The sequence below is a fragment of the Somniosus microcephalus genome, chromosome 1 (genome assembly GCF_052327205.1).
Source record: "Somniosus microcephalus isolate GS21.2 chromosome 1, FLI_Smic_1.0, whole genome shotgun sequence".
Lineage (NCBI taxonomy): Eukaryota > Metazoa > Chordata > Chondrichthyes > Squaliformes > Somniosidae > Somniosus > Somniosus microcephalus.
The window spans coordinates 264,623,014-264,640,890 of record NC_140987.1 but is presented as its reverse complement, the minus strand read 5'-3'; the positions used below and the strand labels follow the sequence as shown (position 1 = coordinate 264,640,890).

At 50.2% G+C, this 17,877-nt stretch overlaps 1 protein-coding gene across 7 annotated transcripts in view; it reads right to left on the bottom strand.

Moving 5' to 3' along the window:
- Nucleotides 1-17,877, bottom strand: part of plppr1 (phospholipid phosphatase related 1) — a 234,237-nt gene that overhangs the window by 43,228 nt on the left and 173,132 nt on the right. For 6 of the 7 annotated variants that reach the window (XR_015079037.1, XM_085993278.1, XM_085993308.1 and 3 more), the window contains one exon: nucleotides 2,906-3,156. Coding sequence is in view for 6 of the 7 variants with exons in the window: in XM_085993278.1 (XP_085849404.1) it covers nucleotides 2,906-3,156 (251 nt within the window). In the remaining variant the exon portion in view is untranslated. The remainder of the gene's footprint in view (nucleotides 1-2,905; nucleotides 3,157-17,877) is intronic. The other variant, XM_085993317.1, reaches the window with a different exon arrangement.

Sequence of the window (17,877 nt, the reverse complement as noted above, 5' to 3'; positions counted from 1 at the left end):
AATCCATGTAGACAACATCCATTGCATTCCCTTCATCAATCCTCTCTGTTACTTCATCAAAAAATTCAATTAGATTAGTCAAACATGATCTGCCTTTTACAAATCTATGTTGGCTCTCCTTAATTAGCTTAAACATCTCCAAATGCCAGGTTAATTTTTTCCTTGAGTATTGTTTCTAAAACTTTACCCAGCACTGATGTTAAACTGACCAGGCTGTAGTTACTAGGGGGGAGAAATCGAGTATAGCCCCGTTTGGGGCGCCAGCCTCGCCAGGGCGCTAAAAGTAGCGCCCCGGAAACACTCGCGCCTGCGCACCAGAAGTTGAGTTGTTGCACCCCAAAGGGAAGCGCGGCGCTACTGAAGGCGCCCCCGCATCCCTCTTGGGGCGCTGCGAGTGAATATCGTGGCGCTACGTGCCGCAGCACCACACGCTGCAGCACGTCGCGCTGCGGTATTGCAGGCCTTCCTCCCCTTCTTAAAGGGGAGGGACCTTGTGCAGTGCGATCGGGGGCCCAGCTGGGCCCCCGAGGATTGGGAGTGCAGGCAAAAGAGCCTGGCACCGAGGAGAAGTGCCGTGCTCTTGGAGCGCAGCCGGCACTCCGCGGGGGGGGGGGGGGGCAGTAGGGTGGGGTTCAGGAGGCCGGGGACGGGAGCGCAGGAAGGTGCTGGGAGGCAGCCAACAACAAAAATGGCCGCCCCGCACCTCGCCTTTAATTTGCGCCTCCCCGGCCGCAGGTAGGACCCCCTGAACCGGTCGGACATAGCGTCCGGCGGTAAATCAGGGGGCACTGCCAAATATCGCGGCCGAGGCGTCAGGGGGGGCACTGCACACACCGATGACGTCATCGGCAGCGACGCAGCGCTAACGGTTAGCGCCACCACTAACGTCCCGTGGAATTTAGCGGGAGCCGTGGGCAGTGCCGCGCCCAGGCGCCAGTTGGCTTGCGACCAACTTAGCGCCCTCTTAAGGCACTAACAGGTGGCACAACCTACTGAATTTCTCCTCCTAGGATTGTCCTTACACCCTTTCTTGAACAATGGAGTCACATTTGCCACTTTCCACTCCTCAGGCACCTCCCCCGCATCTAGGGAAGATTGGAAAATTATGGCAAGCCCTTCCGCTATCTCCTCCCCCAATTCCCTTAGCAACCTGGGATGCAAGCCATCTGGACCAGGCGACTTGTCCACTCTAAGCATACCCAGCCTTTCTAGTACATCCTGTCTATCAATTTTCACCCCTTCCATTGCTTCTACCTTTTCCACTTCTACCAATATTTTGTCAGCATCCACCTCTTTAGTAAACACCGATATAAAGTACTCATTGAGTATTCTAGCCTTGCCCTGCGCCTCTAAGCATATATCACCTTCTTTGTCTCTAATAGGCTCCACACCGCCTCTTACTACCTGTTTACTGTTTACATGCCGGTAGAAGATTTTTGGGTTCCCTTTTATGTTAACCGCCATTCTACTCTCATATTCTCTCTTTGCCAATCTTATTTTCATCTTCACTTCCCCTCTCAACTTATTGTATTTGGTCTGGTTCTCCCTTGAAGAATTCACCTGACATGCATCATACACACTCTTTTTTTGTTTCATCATCTTCTCTATCTCCCTCGTCATCCAAGGAGCCCTTGCTTTGGTTCCCTTACCTTTCCCTCTTGTTGGAATGTACCTAGCCTGTACTTGGAACATCTCCTCCTTAAAGATCACCCATTGTTCCGTTACAGTTTTTCCTGTCAGTCTTTAGTTCCATTTTACCCTGGCTAGATCCTTTCACATCCCATTGAAGTTAGCCCTATTCCAGTTTAGAAGTTCTACTCATGATTGTTCCTTGCTCCTCTCCATTGCTAATCTAAATCTTGTGATACGATGATCACCCGTACTCAAGTGTTCTCTCACAGACACTTGCTCGACCTGGCCCACCTCATTCCCCAGCACCAGATCCAGCAATGCCTCCTTCCTAGTTGGACCAAGAACATATTGGTCAAGGAAATTCTCCTGAACATATTTCAGGAGAACTTGTGCTAAAACACTCATTTGCTCCTGGGAATTGGAACTAAACAATCAATTTTTATAAAAATGTACAGCCAGAAGTGAAAATTATCTCAACACACAATCCACTGTTGCCAAACATGTCCTCCATTTATTAGAGTTAACAGCAAATCGAACTATCAAGCGCTAACAGACTCGACTATTCCAATGCTCTCCTGACCCGCATCCCACCTTCTACCCTCTGTAAACTTCAGCTCATCCAAAACTCTGCCCCCCTGACTCTCTACGCTAACTCACACCAAGTCCCATTCACCCATCACTCCTGTGTTCGTTGACCTACATTGCTTGCCGGTCTAGCCACGCCTCAAATTTAAAATTCTCACCCCTGTGCTCAAATCCCCCCATGGCCGCCTCGCCCCCCTCCCTATCTCTGTAACCTCCTCCAGCCCTACCACCCTGAGATCGCTGCGCTCCTCCAATTCTGGCCTCTTGTTCATCCCTGATTTTCATCGCCCCACTATTGCTGGCCATGCCTTCAGCTGCCTAGGCCCCAAGCTCTCTCCCTAAACCTCTCCGCCTCTCTACCTATCTCTGCTCCTTTAAGTCGCTCCTTAAAACCTATCATTTTGACCAAGCTTTTGGTCACCTGTCGTAATATCTTCTTATGTGGCTCGCTGTCAAATTTTGTTTTGATAATGCTCCTGCAAAGTGCCTTGGGACGTTTTACAACGTTAACAGTGTTATATAAAGTCAAGATGTTGTTGTAAAGATTAGATGAGGAACCTATCGCCACAAGCAAACCACCAAAGCTTGGGTGGGTCAGTAAAATTCAGTGCTAAAACATGAGGCCCGTCCGTTCTAATGGAAAAACAGCAGCCATGTGAAGAATGCCTGCGATGAAACACACTCTTACCGTAGCGTACAAGGCACAGTAGATGCTCAAAGATGCATCCTTCGATGGAAAGGACCTCCGTGCGTTTGCAATTACTTCAGGGTTCCCAGTGCAGATGCGTTCATTAGTTATGAAGCGAGAATGGGAACGGCAATCGGTTCCTGTGTAATTAGGTTTGCAAACGGTTATAAAGTATGGGGTTAGGCTCCCTGTGACCACTTGGCCCGCGTTTACAAATATATCCGTAGCAAACAGTCCAAATGCAAACACACCTATTGGGGAAAAAGAAACACAAAACTCATGAATAGATGTTACTCCTTTCTGTGATCTGAGATTAAGCTACAACACTGCTTCACTTAGCCACTTAAACATGTGACATCGACCTCAGCAATTTTAGCTAAACCTGCCTTTCTAATTAATTTTCAGGGCATTTCCATTTTTCAGACTAATGCTTTTACAGCAGGGATGTCCAATATGTTGGAGCTGGCGGCCACCACCACAACCAGTGAGTGGACCACATGAGATTATGCAGAAGTCAAGCCCCAATTCACAAAGGTGTGACTTCCCCATGCACGAAAAATCAACGCTCCTCCAGACACGTGGTCCCCGATTTGAACTACAGGTGGATTCCCTGCTCAGACCTGAGTTAAAATTACAGTCGGATCTCAATCATGTCATTGGGCCGCAACATTCATATGTAAAGAAGGACCCTGTTGGCTCCGGGCGTGTGTCCTTGCTGCCTGCTCAGGAAAGCAGGTTAAAATTACAGATGTTGCGATCGGCTTTCGGACAAGTAAGAGCCAGGGTGATTTTAACGGCCCACCCGCCAGGTTATGCTGAGCGAGTCGGGTTCAAATCGCCCCCAATAAATCACACAATATCTACACAAGAATCCTAAGCCCCCACCCACCCCACCAGCACAGAATACGACTCCCATACGCAGAAAGTGTATGAGCAATCCTTGCACAAAGAAGCTACACCCCATATGCAAAAATTCCCAAGCTCCCATTCTCAAAAAGTATGCTCCTTTCCCCCCCACTCCCCATCTCTCCCCTCACTCAAAGCTCAAAAACCTGGAAGCATCAGCATAAGCTCTTTAAACTTCCCAATTCCCGCAAAAAAAGTCACTGATTGGTTTTTGTAATTCATTCTCAGGATGTGGGCATTTATTGCCCATCCCTCATTGCCCTGAGAAAGCGGTGGTGGGCCTTCTTCTTGAACCGCTATTCTTTGTAGCGGTTTGATACATCTGAGGGGCTTGCTTGGCCACTTCAGAGGACAACTAAGAGTCAACCATGTTGGTGTGGGACTGGAGTCACATACAGGCCCAGACCGGGTTAGGATGGCAGGTTTCCTTCCTGAAAGGACATGAGTGAAACAGTTGGGATTCTCCGACAGTCCGACAGCTTCACGGTCGCTTTTACTGAGACCAGGGGGTCGATTTTAACTCAGGTGTGGGGAATTGCCGGGTTCCCCGAATTTGGTGTTACCCACACGAATCTAAATGGGTGTGTGAGATTGATGCAATTTTAACTCAATTGGCCAATTGATTTCCAACGTGTGGGAACCCTCGGCAAATGAGTATTTCCAGTCAGAAAGTCGCATAATATGACGTCATTATTGCTGCTGCATTTAGGGTCTGCAACAAGCCTTGCTTCTTCTGCAGGCTGCCAACCTTTTGGCATTTGCTGATACACTGAGCTGGAAGCAGAATGGCAAGAGAAAGACTGAGGTTTGCACCCCGTTTTGACGACGTTGCCCTGCAGGCTTTAGTGGAGGGAGCAAGAGCTCACAAGGAGGTGCTCTTCCCTTCATCAGGGAGGAAGATGCCGCCACAGCAGACAAAGGCTGCGTGGCTGCAAGTGGCTGAGGAGGTCAACTCCTTACCGTCTACCCACAGAACCTGGATACAGTGCAGGAAGAGATTCCATGACCTTCAGCACACTGGAAAAGTTAGTATGAAGTTCCCATCACTCTCAATCTGATCTCCATTGCCTCTCCTCACCAGCACTCAGCTTTAGCAATCTCTTCCTCCACATCCCACTTGACACTGACATCCATGCACCCTTACCCATTCCCTCTCTCTCTATGCTCACATTCACCTAACTATTCAACTATGCAGCCCTCACTCTCCCTATAACTCTGATGCTATGAAAACAACTGACAACACACAGGGAGGGCCCTTGGTCTTGCCACCTCACTCCATCTTTGTCTCCTTCTAAGCATCTCATAGAGTCATAGAGTCATAGAGTAATACAGCACGGATAGAGGCCCTTCGGCCCATCGTGTCCATGCCGGCCATCAAGCCCTGTCTAATCTAATCCCATATTCCAGCATTTGGCCCGTAGCCTTGTATGCTATGGCATTTCAAATGCTCATCCAAATGCTTCTTAAATGTTGTGAGGGTTTCTGCCTCCACAACCCTTTCAGGCAGTGAGTTCCAGACTCCAACCACCCTCTGGGTGAAAAAGTTCTTTCTCAAATCCCCTCTAAACCTCCCGCCCTTTACCTTGAATCTATGCCCCCTAGTTATTGACCCCTCTACTAAGGGGAAAAGCTCCTCAGCATCCATCCTATCTATGCCCCTCACAATTTTGTACACCTCAATCATGTCCCCCCTCAGCCTCCTCTGCTCCAAGGAAAACAAACCCAATCTGCCCAGTCTCTCTTCATAGCTGAAGCGCTCCAGCCCTGGTAACATCCTGGTGAACCTCCTCTGCACCCTCTCTAACGCGATCACATCTTTCCTGTAGTGTGGCGACCAGAACTGCACACAGTATTCCAGCTGTGGCCTAACCAGTGTTTTATACAGCTCCATCATAACCTCCTTGCTCTTATATTCTATGCCTCGGCTAATGAAGGCAAGTATCCCATATGCCTTTTTTACCACCTTATCCACCTGTTCCGCCGCCTTCAGGGATCTGTGTACCTGCACACCCAGATCCCTCTGACCCTCCGTCTTGCCTAGGGTCTTTCCCTTCATTGTGTATTCCCTTGCCTTGTTAGACCCCCCAAAGTGCATCACCTCGCACTTTTCCGGGTTAAATTCCATTTGCCACTGTTCCGCCCATCTGACCAACCCATCTATATCGTTCTGCAGACTGAGGCTACCCTCCTCGCTATTTACCACCCTACCAATTTTAGTATCATCCGCGAATTTACTGATCATACCCTTTACATTCATATCCAAGTCATTAATGTAGACCACAAACAGCAAGGGACCCAGCACCGATCCCTGTGGTACCCCACTGGCCACAGGTTTCCAGTCACAAAAACAACCTTCGACCATCACCCTCTGCCTTCTGCCACTAAGCCAGTTTTGTATCCAATGTGCCAAGGCACCCTGGATTCCATGGGCTCTTACCTTCTTGACCAGTCTCCTGTGCGGGACTTTATCGAAGGCCTTACTGAAATCCATGTATACCACATCCACTGCGTTACCCTCATCCACACACCTAGTCACCCCCTCAAAAAATTCAATCAAATTAGTCAGACATGATCTTCCCTTGACAAAGCCATGTTGACTATCCCTGATTAATCCTTGCCTCTCCAAGTGGAGACAAATTTTGTCCCTCAGGATTTTTTCCAGTAATTTTCCTACCACTGATGTTAGGCTCACTGGCCTGTAGTTCCCCGGTTTTTCCCTACTACCCTTCTTGAATAATGGTACTACATTAGCGGTTCTCCAGTCCTCTGGCACATCCCCTGTGGCCAGAGAGGTCCTGAATATATGTGTTAGAGCCCCCGCAATCTCCTCCTTTGCCTCACACAGCAGCCTGGGATACATTTCATCCGGGCCTGGGGATTTATCCATTTTTGCTATGGATTCTCTACACTCACTCCTTCATTCTCACTCAAACTCCACTTGTCTCCCTCATTGCAGGAAATGAGAGCTCACAATAAAAGAGAACGAGCGAGGACAGGAGGAAGGCCACCATCAGTAGCCCACCTCACCCCCTGGGAGGAGGCGGTCCTGGAGATCGTAGGACTGGAGGATGAGGCGCAAGTGGGGGACGGACAGACCGGTGCATCACAGCAAGCTGGTGACAGAATAGTTTTCCATCTCTCTCATTGACATTGCATGAGTTGCTGATAATGATTCTGAAGCTATAACAGATGGACCTATGATCATCTGCAATATGCAATATGCATGTAACCTTGACCTCACATCTCTAACTCTTTCCTTTACTCCCCCACAGGACCATCGAGAACTCCCGTCCCCACTGTCCAGGAGGAAGAGCCTGAGCTTCCAGACTCCTCAGAGGAATCTGCAACCTCTGAGGGCGCAGCGTCAGCAGAATTCAGCGCACCCAGCACCAGCGCAGACACTCACACCTCGGTGGGACCTTCGGGATATAGAGTAGTATTGTCACCTGGTGTATCACAGCTTACAAGTGAGCATCAGCAGATTGTGGAGACAGGGACAGCAGTGGAGAGTGCTAGTCGGAGGGCGCAGGACTCTGCCAGCTCGGCTCAGTTGCATGTCGACCCTCTGCCTCTGGGTCCATCCATAAGATCAGCGGGGCTGGAACTCCAGGAACAGATGCAGGAGTCTCTGGCAGGTTTTGTCTCCAGGGCCGATGTGAATGTGGAGCGAATGGAGGAGTCCATAGCGAACATGAGCAGAGCCTTTGTGGAGTCATTGGCGCATGAACGCATCACCATGGAAAGGATGGCAACCTCCATGGAGGAGATAAGTCGCCAGGGTATGGAAAACATGGTGAGTGTTCATAATAGAATGACATCTCTTGAGGAGCAATGGGCATCTATTGAACAGAGAAACCAGACCTTCATGGAAGTCCTTCTGAGTAGGACTGCCAGTGCAGATACGGGTCCCCATGGCCCCCTGATGTGCAGCAAGGTGCTCTCAAGCCACTTCCAAGCGCTGGCCCCTTCTGGCCTGTGCAGCTTCAGGTGGGTGAGCAGCAGCCTGGCGCTCCTGTTGCTGCTGCTGTTGTTCCTGGTTCTGCTGGTGCCGCGGCTGGTGTTCGAGCTCATCTAATGCCCAGAAGGGAAGGAAATAAATGGCTCCCATGCTTCTGGTATATGCCTCCGTTGAGGAAGCGCTGAGTGAAGGCGGGGAGCGGGGTTTCCCAGGAGGTCACACTGGAGATGTGTGTGAGGCTCCAACCTTCCACAGGTGTGGTTAAGCCTGGTAAAAGTTGCCCCAGGCCTGAAACAACAAAGTCCTGCCACCTGCAAATGATGACTGATCAAATCTCCTCTTCAATGGTTGACCTGCAGCTGATAGTTAGCAAGCCAATAGTGCTCACGCCAGGTTTCACAGGCATGATCCCCACCAGGCATGTTTTACGTGGGAAAAGGGTTAAAAATGCAAGGGCCTGTTGAAATGGGATTATAAAGGCCAATTATTGCTGATTAAGGGCCTTAAAGACCAGTCCCGCCTGTTGGAGGCGGGACTGATTCGGGACCATCAGACACGCCTGGGTTAAAATGGCTCGGGGTCGGGAACCAGGCGGGGGGGGGGGTCCCGACCCCCAGTTTTTGCGATTTTAACCCCCCACATGCCTCAAAGCCCGCCTCACGGCTGAGTTAAAATCGACCCCCAGATATTTATTTCCAGATTTTTTTTTTAACTGATTTCAAATCCTCACAACTGCCTCGGTGGGACTCGAACCAATTAGCCAATTATGAAGCCGCCTTTTCCCTGTCTTCCAGGCCCGGGAGGTTTACAGAACTGAAGCTCAGCAGAAATATAAATCAGCCTTGCGCCCAAGGTGGAAGGAACTGGCGGGGAGGTTTGGCTGGCTCGATAAAAGGGACTTTTTGGGCCTTATTTAGCCCTCAGAATGCATCTTGAACACCCCCTGCTTCACAGCATCATCCAAAGGAAGCACTCTTAAACATCAGTCTTGCTGCACTCATTTCTGATTCCGTAGTTGGAAAATAGAGTAATCATTGACACTGATCGAGGACATGGCGTGGGGGGAACGCCCTAAATGTACACAAAGTGGGTGGAGAAACTGAGCCCCTCTCCCCCCTCCCACCCACAGCCAGCATCGGGAGGTCCCAAACTATATTAGGGTTGTTTCAAGGCCATTGGCGAGCTGCGGGCGCCAAGTGGGGCCCCTGCTGCAGTTTGCCGGTTATGGGAGGGCGGGAAATGGGCCAGATCCCGCGCTGATGACCCGGCCGGTCGTTCTGGCCCTGGAGGCGTTGCCTCAAACGGGCCAGAGCAGCTGGCCGTAGGTATTGTCATGGGCTCAGGAGGAGCATCCCTTCTCCTCCCCGGGGCCCACAGAAATCAAGATTAAAACATTGCTTGGGCACCGTTTTCCGAGCGGCCTGTTCAGTCCCTGCCTGGTACAAACAGGCGGAGTGTGCACGGCGTAGCACCTTGATTTGCCCACTTAAGCAGCCTTGTGCCTGTTTGAGGCGAGCGGGCTGCTCACCCACTCACAGGCCCATCTGAACATTGCATCAGGTGGGCCTTGGGCGTCAATGGGGTGGTCGAGGTGCTTCCCTCCGCCTGCACCCCCCCCCACCAATTTTCAACTGTTAGCCGCCAGTTTTTCAGGAGATAAAAGAGCAGCTGGTAGAGGACCATCGCCCCCGCCCCCCAAAGCAGTGAGACCTAAGCAAAGACCTTCAGGATGGACACAGGAATTCAAGGACTGGTACCAACGAAAAGGTCACTGGAGAAATAAGCACAGATGGAGGCTAATGATCTCATCAATGACAGCAGTTCTTTTATGAATGCGAAGTGTCCGTATCTCACAAGCACTTTAGATGCAGAAGTGCTCTAATATAAAGAGGTAAACCATGCCTGGATTTCACCAACATTAATGAAGTATTCTGATGAATCTCTGAACACTTGATTCTTGTTACAATCCTAAATTGTAAATTAAATCTGGAACACCGTACATTGCTGGTAATTACTAAGTGTTGCTTAATTTTCTTGGGTATTGTGTGCGTAACAGAACCACCCACACACATATACAGATAATATGGAAAGTGCTGCCACCATCTGGAATGCAGTCCCTGTACACGCAAAATATAAAACGATTTGAGCAATTAAGGGTGGGTAATTAAGCATGACTGATTTGTGTTATTCTGAATTAAAATGAATGAAGGGTAGGGGGAGTCATTCCAGAGGGTAGGTAAACCTATTGAAGGATTGTTTCTTTGTTTAGTATATAACAACAAGGCGAGGGGAAAGGCCGGATTCCATTAATATTTGGTAACAAGTTTGTTACAGTGGAAAATTGGGAGGTTGGAGAACATTTGTGTATCAGCGATCATTTCAAAGTGTCAATATTGTGGATTTGATATTGTGGTACAGTGTAGAAAGGTAGTTCAAGGACATTCGTTCTAAATGGTCTGATGTGAAATCATCCTGTTTTGCTCTTGCTAGAAGCTTCACACTCAAGCCCCTGATTCCAATCCTCTTCCTGGTTGCTCATTCAGGCTAAACTCAACAGTGTGCAATCTTGGTGTCCTCAAGGTGCGCGTCAAACCATACATCCATACTATCACCAAGATCATCTTTTTCCATCTCCACAATACCACCCACCTTCAACCCTACCTCCCTCTGCTGCTGATGAAACCCTCATCCATGCCTCTGTCACCTTCAGGGTTGGTTTCTCCAACCCTTTCCTTATTCAGCCTCCTGAGCCCCACTTTACATAGACGCCAGCTTATCCAGAACTACATCCTATCCTAATCCAGAACTACATCCTATCTTAATCCAGAACTACATCCGACCCTAATCCAGACCACACCCTACCCCCCACCACATCCAACTCACCTATCAACCCTGTCCTCACCAAACTCCAATACGAAAAGCATCATATCACTTGTAAGAGGTGTCACTTTTGTGAGACCGAGCAGCTCTCCCCTGGCCTTGTTGGCGATAGGTCAGAGGTTATGCTGTTGCAAAGGGCGCAGGGTTGCTGGGATTTGGAAGTGGGAGAGTGGTGTACATCTCCACTGAGAGAATTTGGAAAGAAATTGACAGAAAAAACAGGAATTGATGCTAGATCAATTGTTAATTTTAAATCTGAGATGGATAGACTTTTGTTAACCAAAGGTATTAAGGGATATGGGGCAAAGGTGGATATATGGGGGTTGATTTTCATTGACCCGTGGAGTCGGGATTGGAGGTGTGCGGGGGGTTAAAGTCCCGAATTCGGGGGTCCCGACACCATCCCGCCCCCAACCCGCCTCCATGTAAGTTTCAAAGGAGGCGGGTACCCGCCCCGCACTGGGACCCGCCTACCCGAGGCGGGAAGGGATTAGTGCCAATTAACTGCCTGTTAACAGATAGTTAACAGGCAGTTTTTAGCCTAATCCCTATTTTAAAGCTTGAAGTGTGGGAATCCTGACGGCTCCAAACCATGCCAAGTTAGAGGAGTCGGGCCGTCGGGTTGAAGAACTTGGAGGGGTCGAGATGTCGGTGTTCAGGTGAGTGATGGGTGCATGAGTGCAGAGGTAAGTTTGGTGTGTCTAAAGTGTGTAAAGAAGTTTAAAGTACCTGTACTTACCTTTTCAGCCTTCCTTCCTCTAGGTTTCAGGAGTCAATCATCTCACCGGCACCGAAAGCAGAACGGCTGTGAACTGTCAAAAGTGACAGCCTGCAGCTTTCTGTGCCGGTGAGATTTCTAACTGAGTCTGTGTAGAAGGACTCAGGTTAGAAGTAAAACTGTCAGTGTTTGACAGCTTCAAACAGCTGTGAAACACTGATATTTCATCTGTCAAAACGTCTTGACAGATGAAATTTCAGACTGTGATGTCACCTGTTGCCGGGTGGCTCTTAATTGGCCTGCTGAGCCCGCTGGGCGGGCTCAACAAGGTCAATCAAGTTAAAATCGCGTGGATTGGCCGCATCTCGATGGAGGCGGGACTACAACCCCAAAAGTTGTAGTCCCGCCTCCTTCCCGACTTCTGAATGAAAATCACCCCCAAGGATTTAGGTCACAGATCAACCATGATCTCACTGAATGGTGGAACAGGCTCGAAGAGCTAAATGGCCCGCTCCTGTTCTTATTTGTAAGAATTATTCCCACAGACAGTGCAGTGTCAGCTCTTCCAGAACTTTTGGGCCCGATTTTCCCGATCGTGCGGGAAATTTTCGTGTTCCCCGAATGTCGGGTTCCGACCCGAAAAAAAATGGGTCAGCCAGCTGCACACAATTTTCCCTCAAGTGGCCAATTAAGTTCCAACGTGTCCATTTCCAGTCAGAAAGCCCCACAGTATGATGTCATCATTCGTGGTGCTTTTAAAGTGTCCAGCAAGCTTCTCAACCTCTGCAGGCTTTTCAACCAGTGTTGCAGAATGGCAGAGGAGCATGCACCAGCTGCTGCCAGCGGCAGAGGCCGAGCTGCAGCCAAATTCGACGAGACGTCACTGCAGACATTGGTGGATGGGGTTAGGGCCCACAGAGAGGTCCTCTACCCTTGCTCAGGGAGGAAGAGGCCTCCCAAAGAGTCCAGGGCTGCCTGGATGGAGGTGGCTGCAGAGGTCAACTCTCTGGGAGTCACCCGTCGGACCTGGATGCAGTGCAGGAAGCGCTTCCATGACCTTCACCACACAGGGAAAGTAAGTATGAAGTTTCCATCACCCTCAACCTGATCCCCATTGCCTTTCCCCAACAGCACTCAGCTTCAGCAATCTCTTCCTCCACATCCCACTTCACAGTCACATCCATGCACCCTTACCCATTCCCTATCTCTATATGCTCACATTCACATAACTATTCCACCATGCAGCCCTCACACTGCCTCTCACTCTGATGCTTGGAACACAACTGACAACACACAGGGAGGGCCCTTGGTCTTGCAGCCTCACAACATCTTTGTCTCCTTCTAAGTATCTATGCTATGCAATCTCTACACTCACTCCTGCACTCTCACTCAAACTCCACTTGTCTTCCTCATTGCAGGAAAAGAGAGCTCACAATAAACGAGAGCGTGCGAGGACTGGAGGAGGACCACCCTCAATCGCCCACCTGACCCCCTGGGAGGAAGCAGTGATGGAGATTGCTGGGGCTGATGTGGCTGTGGATGCTGGGGCAGGAGAGACAGCAGCAAGCCCGCAAGCTGGTGACAGAATAGTTCCCCATCCCTCTCATTGACATAGCATGAGTTGCTGATATGATTCTGAAGCCACATCATTTGGACTTATGAGCATCTGCCAAATCCAATGTGCAAGTAGCCTTGGCATCACATCTCTAACTCTTTCCTTTACTCCCCGACAGGACCATCCGGAGCCCCCGTCGCCACTGCCGAGGAGGAAGAGGCTTTGCAGCCAGACTCCTCAGAGGAAGCTCCAGCCTCTCAGGGCGCAGCGTCAGCAGAAGTAAGCGCACCCAGCACCAGCGCAGACACTCACACCTCGGTGGGACCTTCGGGACATAGAGTAGTGTTGTCACCTGGTGTATCACAGCTCACAAGTGAGCATCAGCAGAGTGTGGAGACACGAACAGCAATGGAGAGTCCTCGTCGTAGGGCGCAGGCCTCTGCTAGCTCAGCTCAGCTGCATGTTGACCCTATGCCTTTGGGTCCATCCGCAAGGGAGGAGGTGATGGATGTCCATGCACAGATGCAGGAGCCTCTGGCAGGTTTTGCCTCCAGGGTCGCTGCGAGTGTGGAGCGAATGGAGGAGTCCATGGCAAGCATGAGCAGAGCCTTATTGGAGTCATTGGCGCATGAAAGCATCACCACAGAAAGGTTGGCAACCTCCATGGTAAGGCTGGCTACTGCCGAGGAGAGGAGGGCTGTGGCCGAGGAGAGGAGGGCTGCAGCCGAGGAGAGGAGGGCTGCGGCCATGGAGGAGCTTAGTCGCCAGGGTATTGAAAACATCGTGAGTGCTCTGAATAGAATGGCATCTCTTGAGGAGCGATGGGCATCTATTGAGCACTGAAACCAGACCTTCATGGAAGTCCTTCTGAGTAGGACTGCCATTGCAGATACGGGTACCCATGGCCCCCCTGATGTGCAGCAAGGTGCTCTCCAGCCACTTGCAGGCACTGAGGGGGAGCTGACCCATGAGAGGGAGGTTGTTGGCACACCTCAAGGAAGTGGGGGCTCCTCTCCACGCGCTCACACATCCATGCCACTTCAGAGCCCTTGGTCAGAGCCCCGCCGGAGTCCACACCCCAGTGAGATAGGAGTCTCAAGCCCTGCACAGCCGCAGGAGCAGCAGACTGCTGGTGAGCCCCCACCGGCTCGCCACCCCAGAGGACGCTCGCCAAAGGTGTCGAGACAGGCGCAGCAGGAAAGTGAGCAAGGGGGCCCCACATCTGCTGAAGCCGCAGGGGTACCACTACGTAGGAGCACGCGTAAGAGAAAAATAAAGCACCACTAATCACAAGGGTAGTCACTTGGGTGAAAAGTCTTGTAGTTTTAATGCCATCATTTTCCTGTACATAAAAAATCTGGTGGCAACTGCTGCAGTTATGGCGTCTGTCATTTGGCGAATGGGGATATCACACAGAGGCCTTAGGATAACTTGCAGATGTCAGCAAGCTGGTCAAATAGGTAGGAATGTGCAGGCATGGGCCACTGTCCATGGTCAGTTAAGAAGCAGTGAGGCTGCAGTGTTTGATGTACCAGGCTACGCAAATCTGCCCAGGATGAGTGCGTTCCTTGCATTCCGCCCAGCAATGTTCTCGCGCACTGGTGCCGCTGGTTGGCGGGCCTCTGCAGGATGCTCGTTTCCGTCCTCCTCCTCCTCCTCAGCATCATCCTCAGCATCATCCTCCTCCGAGGCGGCTCTGTGAGGAGCTTCTTTGTCCTGCGGAATCGGCAAGCCACGACGCTGTGCCATGTTATGAAGCACACAGCATACCACAACGATTTTGGAGACCCTGGCTGATGAGTACTGTAGGGCTCCACCTGATCTATCGAGTCATCTGAAGCGCATCTTCAGCAATCCGATGGTTTGCTCGATAATGCATCTGGTGGTAATGTGGCTGGAGTTGTAGCGCTCCTCAGCTTCGTTGGCTGGTCTCCTCAACGGCGTCATTAGCCAAGACCGCAGGGGATATCCCTTGTCTCCAAGTAGCCATCCTTGAAGTTCATTTGGCGGACTGAATAGCGGAGGCACAGTAGACTGGCTCAGTATGAAGGAGTCATGGCAGCTGCCAGGGTACTTGGCACAAACATGCAAAATCACCTTCTTGTGGTCACACACCAGCTGAACGTTAAGGGAGTGGAAGCCCTTGCGGGTGACAAAAACTCCTGGATTGCAGTGGGGTGCCCTAAGGGCCACATGTGTGCAGTCAATGACTCCCTGCACCCTTGGAAAGTTTGCCAGCTGAGCTAATCCAAGCGCTCGCGCCCTCACACTTGCACGATCCCTGGTGAAATGGATGTGATTGTGCATGAGGGCAAAGAGGGCATCGGTGACCTGTTTGATGCAAGTGTGTGCGGCCGCCTGGGAGATGCCGCTGATGTCTGCTGCTGATCCCTGGAAGGAGCCTGAGGCATAAAAGTTGAGTGCGGTGGTGACATTGATGGCCACTGGTAAGGAGTGTGGATCTGGTGCTCTGGGCTCCGGGTCTTGCTGCAGCATTGCGCAGATGTCAGTCACAACCTCTCGCGAAAGTCGGAGCTGCCTCTGGCACTGCTGCTCAGTCATGTTGAGGTAGCTGACCCTGTGTCTGTAGACCCTGTTTTGGGGGTATCTCCTGCGCCGACGACCTTCCATGCGCTGGCCCCTTCTGGCCTGTGCTGCCTCAGGTGGCTGAGCCGCAGCCTGCCGCTCCTGCTGCTGCTGCTGTTGTTGCTGGTGCTGCTGTGCTGGAGTTGCTCCAGCCTCCTCTGCTGTTGGAGATCCTCTAATGCCAGGAAGGGAAGGAACAAAAGGCCTCCCATGCTTCTGGCAGATGCCTCCGCTTAGGAGGCGCTGAGTTAGGGTGGGGAGAGGGGCTTCCCAGGAGCTCACACTGGAGAAGTGTGTGAGGCTCCAACCTTCCACAGCTGTGCCTAAGCCTTCAACAAGTTGCCCCAAGCCTTCAGCAACAAGGTCCTGCAGCCTACAAATGCTGTCTGATTAAATCTCTTCAGTCCTGATTGACCTGCAGCTGAAAGCAAGCAAGCCAACTTTGTTCACGCCAGGTGTCATCAGCGGTGTTCCCACCAGGCGTGTTTTACGTGGGGAAAGGCTGAAAGTTGCAAGGGACCCTGAAAATAGGATTAAACATGCCAATAATTTATCATTAGGCTCCCGCCGACCATTCCCGCCTGCTGCGGGCGGGGCTGATTCGGGTCGCGCTGAAACACGGGGGCGAAAGTCGGGCAGGGCGGGGAATCGGGCAGGGGGGGGCGTGACCCCCTATTTCTGCGATTTTCAGCCCCTGCCCGCCTGAAAACCAGCCCGACGGCTGGGGGAAAATCGGGGCCTTTATCTCAGCTCAGAAACAACCATCTCCCCTCTGGTTCTTTTGCCAATAACTTTAAATCTGTGTCCTCTTGTTACTGACCCAACTGCCGGTGGAAACAGTTTCTCCTTATTTATTCTATCAAAACCCTTCATAATATTGAACGCTTGCACTAAATCACCCCTTAACCTTCTCTGCTCTAGGGAGAATCTAAATGTGAATATAAATATGAACAAGAGAAATTCAGCTGGTCTAACTATTTAGAATACTCTGACTTGTTCTATCCCGAGTCGTTCTCTACTCACTGGTTGTCTCTTCAGTTGTATCTGGGTTCAGCTCTCTTATCCTACTTGCTATCTGTAGGAGGTCAACTAATATACAGTGTACACTGTTCGAGCTTTCAAAGTTGTTGTTTAAATATAGAAACCAGTCTGAACAAGACAAAAACTAATCCAGAATAATGATATGATAATGATTTCCTGGAATCTTCCAGCATTTAACATCTCCCTTTGAACTACATTGCTTTGATCGTCCTTTTAGATGACACGTTGTACTTCTAAATGTTAACACGAACAGAGGTTGTTTTACAAAATTTGTATTTGGGGGTGAGATGGAGAGGATGGAAGTTCTCTCAGTTCGGTGATACATTAATATTTTATTGTCACATCTCCTTATACTGCCTCCAGGATCCAAGGATCTTCTAACAGTGTGTGCAGTTAGCCATGTTGCTGTGTGAAGATTCATTTGCCTACACTACTTCCTACAGTGCATTCTCCAAACCCATGAGATTAAATACATTCATCTTCAAAGAAGGTTACAAAAAATAATTTATTTTTCATGCCTTTTGGGGCAGTCAAACTACTCCCACCTCCTTGAATATCCTGGCTCACTGAATGGGAACATGATACAGTTTGATTCCAGTGTGCTTATCGGACTTACAGCTATGTTTCCCTGCGCGCAGTGTGTTACAGGCCATTGTATTCCAGCGGGTCAGGAGTAGCTGCATTAACTCTTTCCGCTCCTACGTTTAAAAGGGGGACTTTCTTTACTAAAAGGTGTTTGGCAAACCTCTTCTGTTTCAGAACAGAGAACGATCTGCAAAAAACTCGTGCTTTGCGTTTATAACAGTGACGCCATACGTAAGTGATGTAAAGTTGGCATGGGGTCTACCTTATATCGCCAATTTGTAACAAAATGAAAAGATTTACCAAGCATTTTTCATGAAGACAGTGGAATATAAATTTGTCTTGGAAATTGAATGGAAAAGAAAATCGGGCGGCATGCAGAAACAGGGCTGCCGATTCGCTATCACCCGTTTTGCACTACCGCCCCTGACGGATTTATACCGCAGTGTCCCTTTAAGTATAACATACATTATGGTTGCGAGTTCCCATCAGGTGTGAGCTCGCAGTGTCTCCCAGTTAAAATCTCAAATGTACGTGGGCCTCGTACTCAGAATGCAGTTCAGAGCGAGAATCCGAGCCACTGGCTCTTTGGGTTTCAGTTTATTTTTCATAGAATCATAGAATGCCCAAATTCTGGAGAAGGGACAGCATTGCCCTGGCAGTGATTAAAACAGTGGGGAGAAATTGGGTTGAGCCGCAAACGGGGCGCCAAGCTCGCCTGGGCGCCAAGCTCGCCTGGGCGTCAG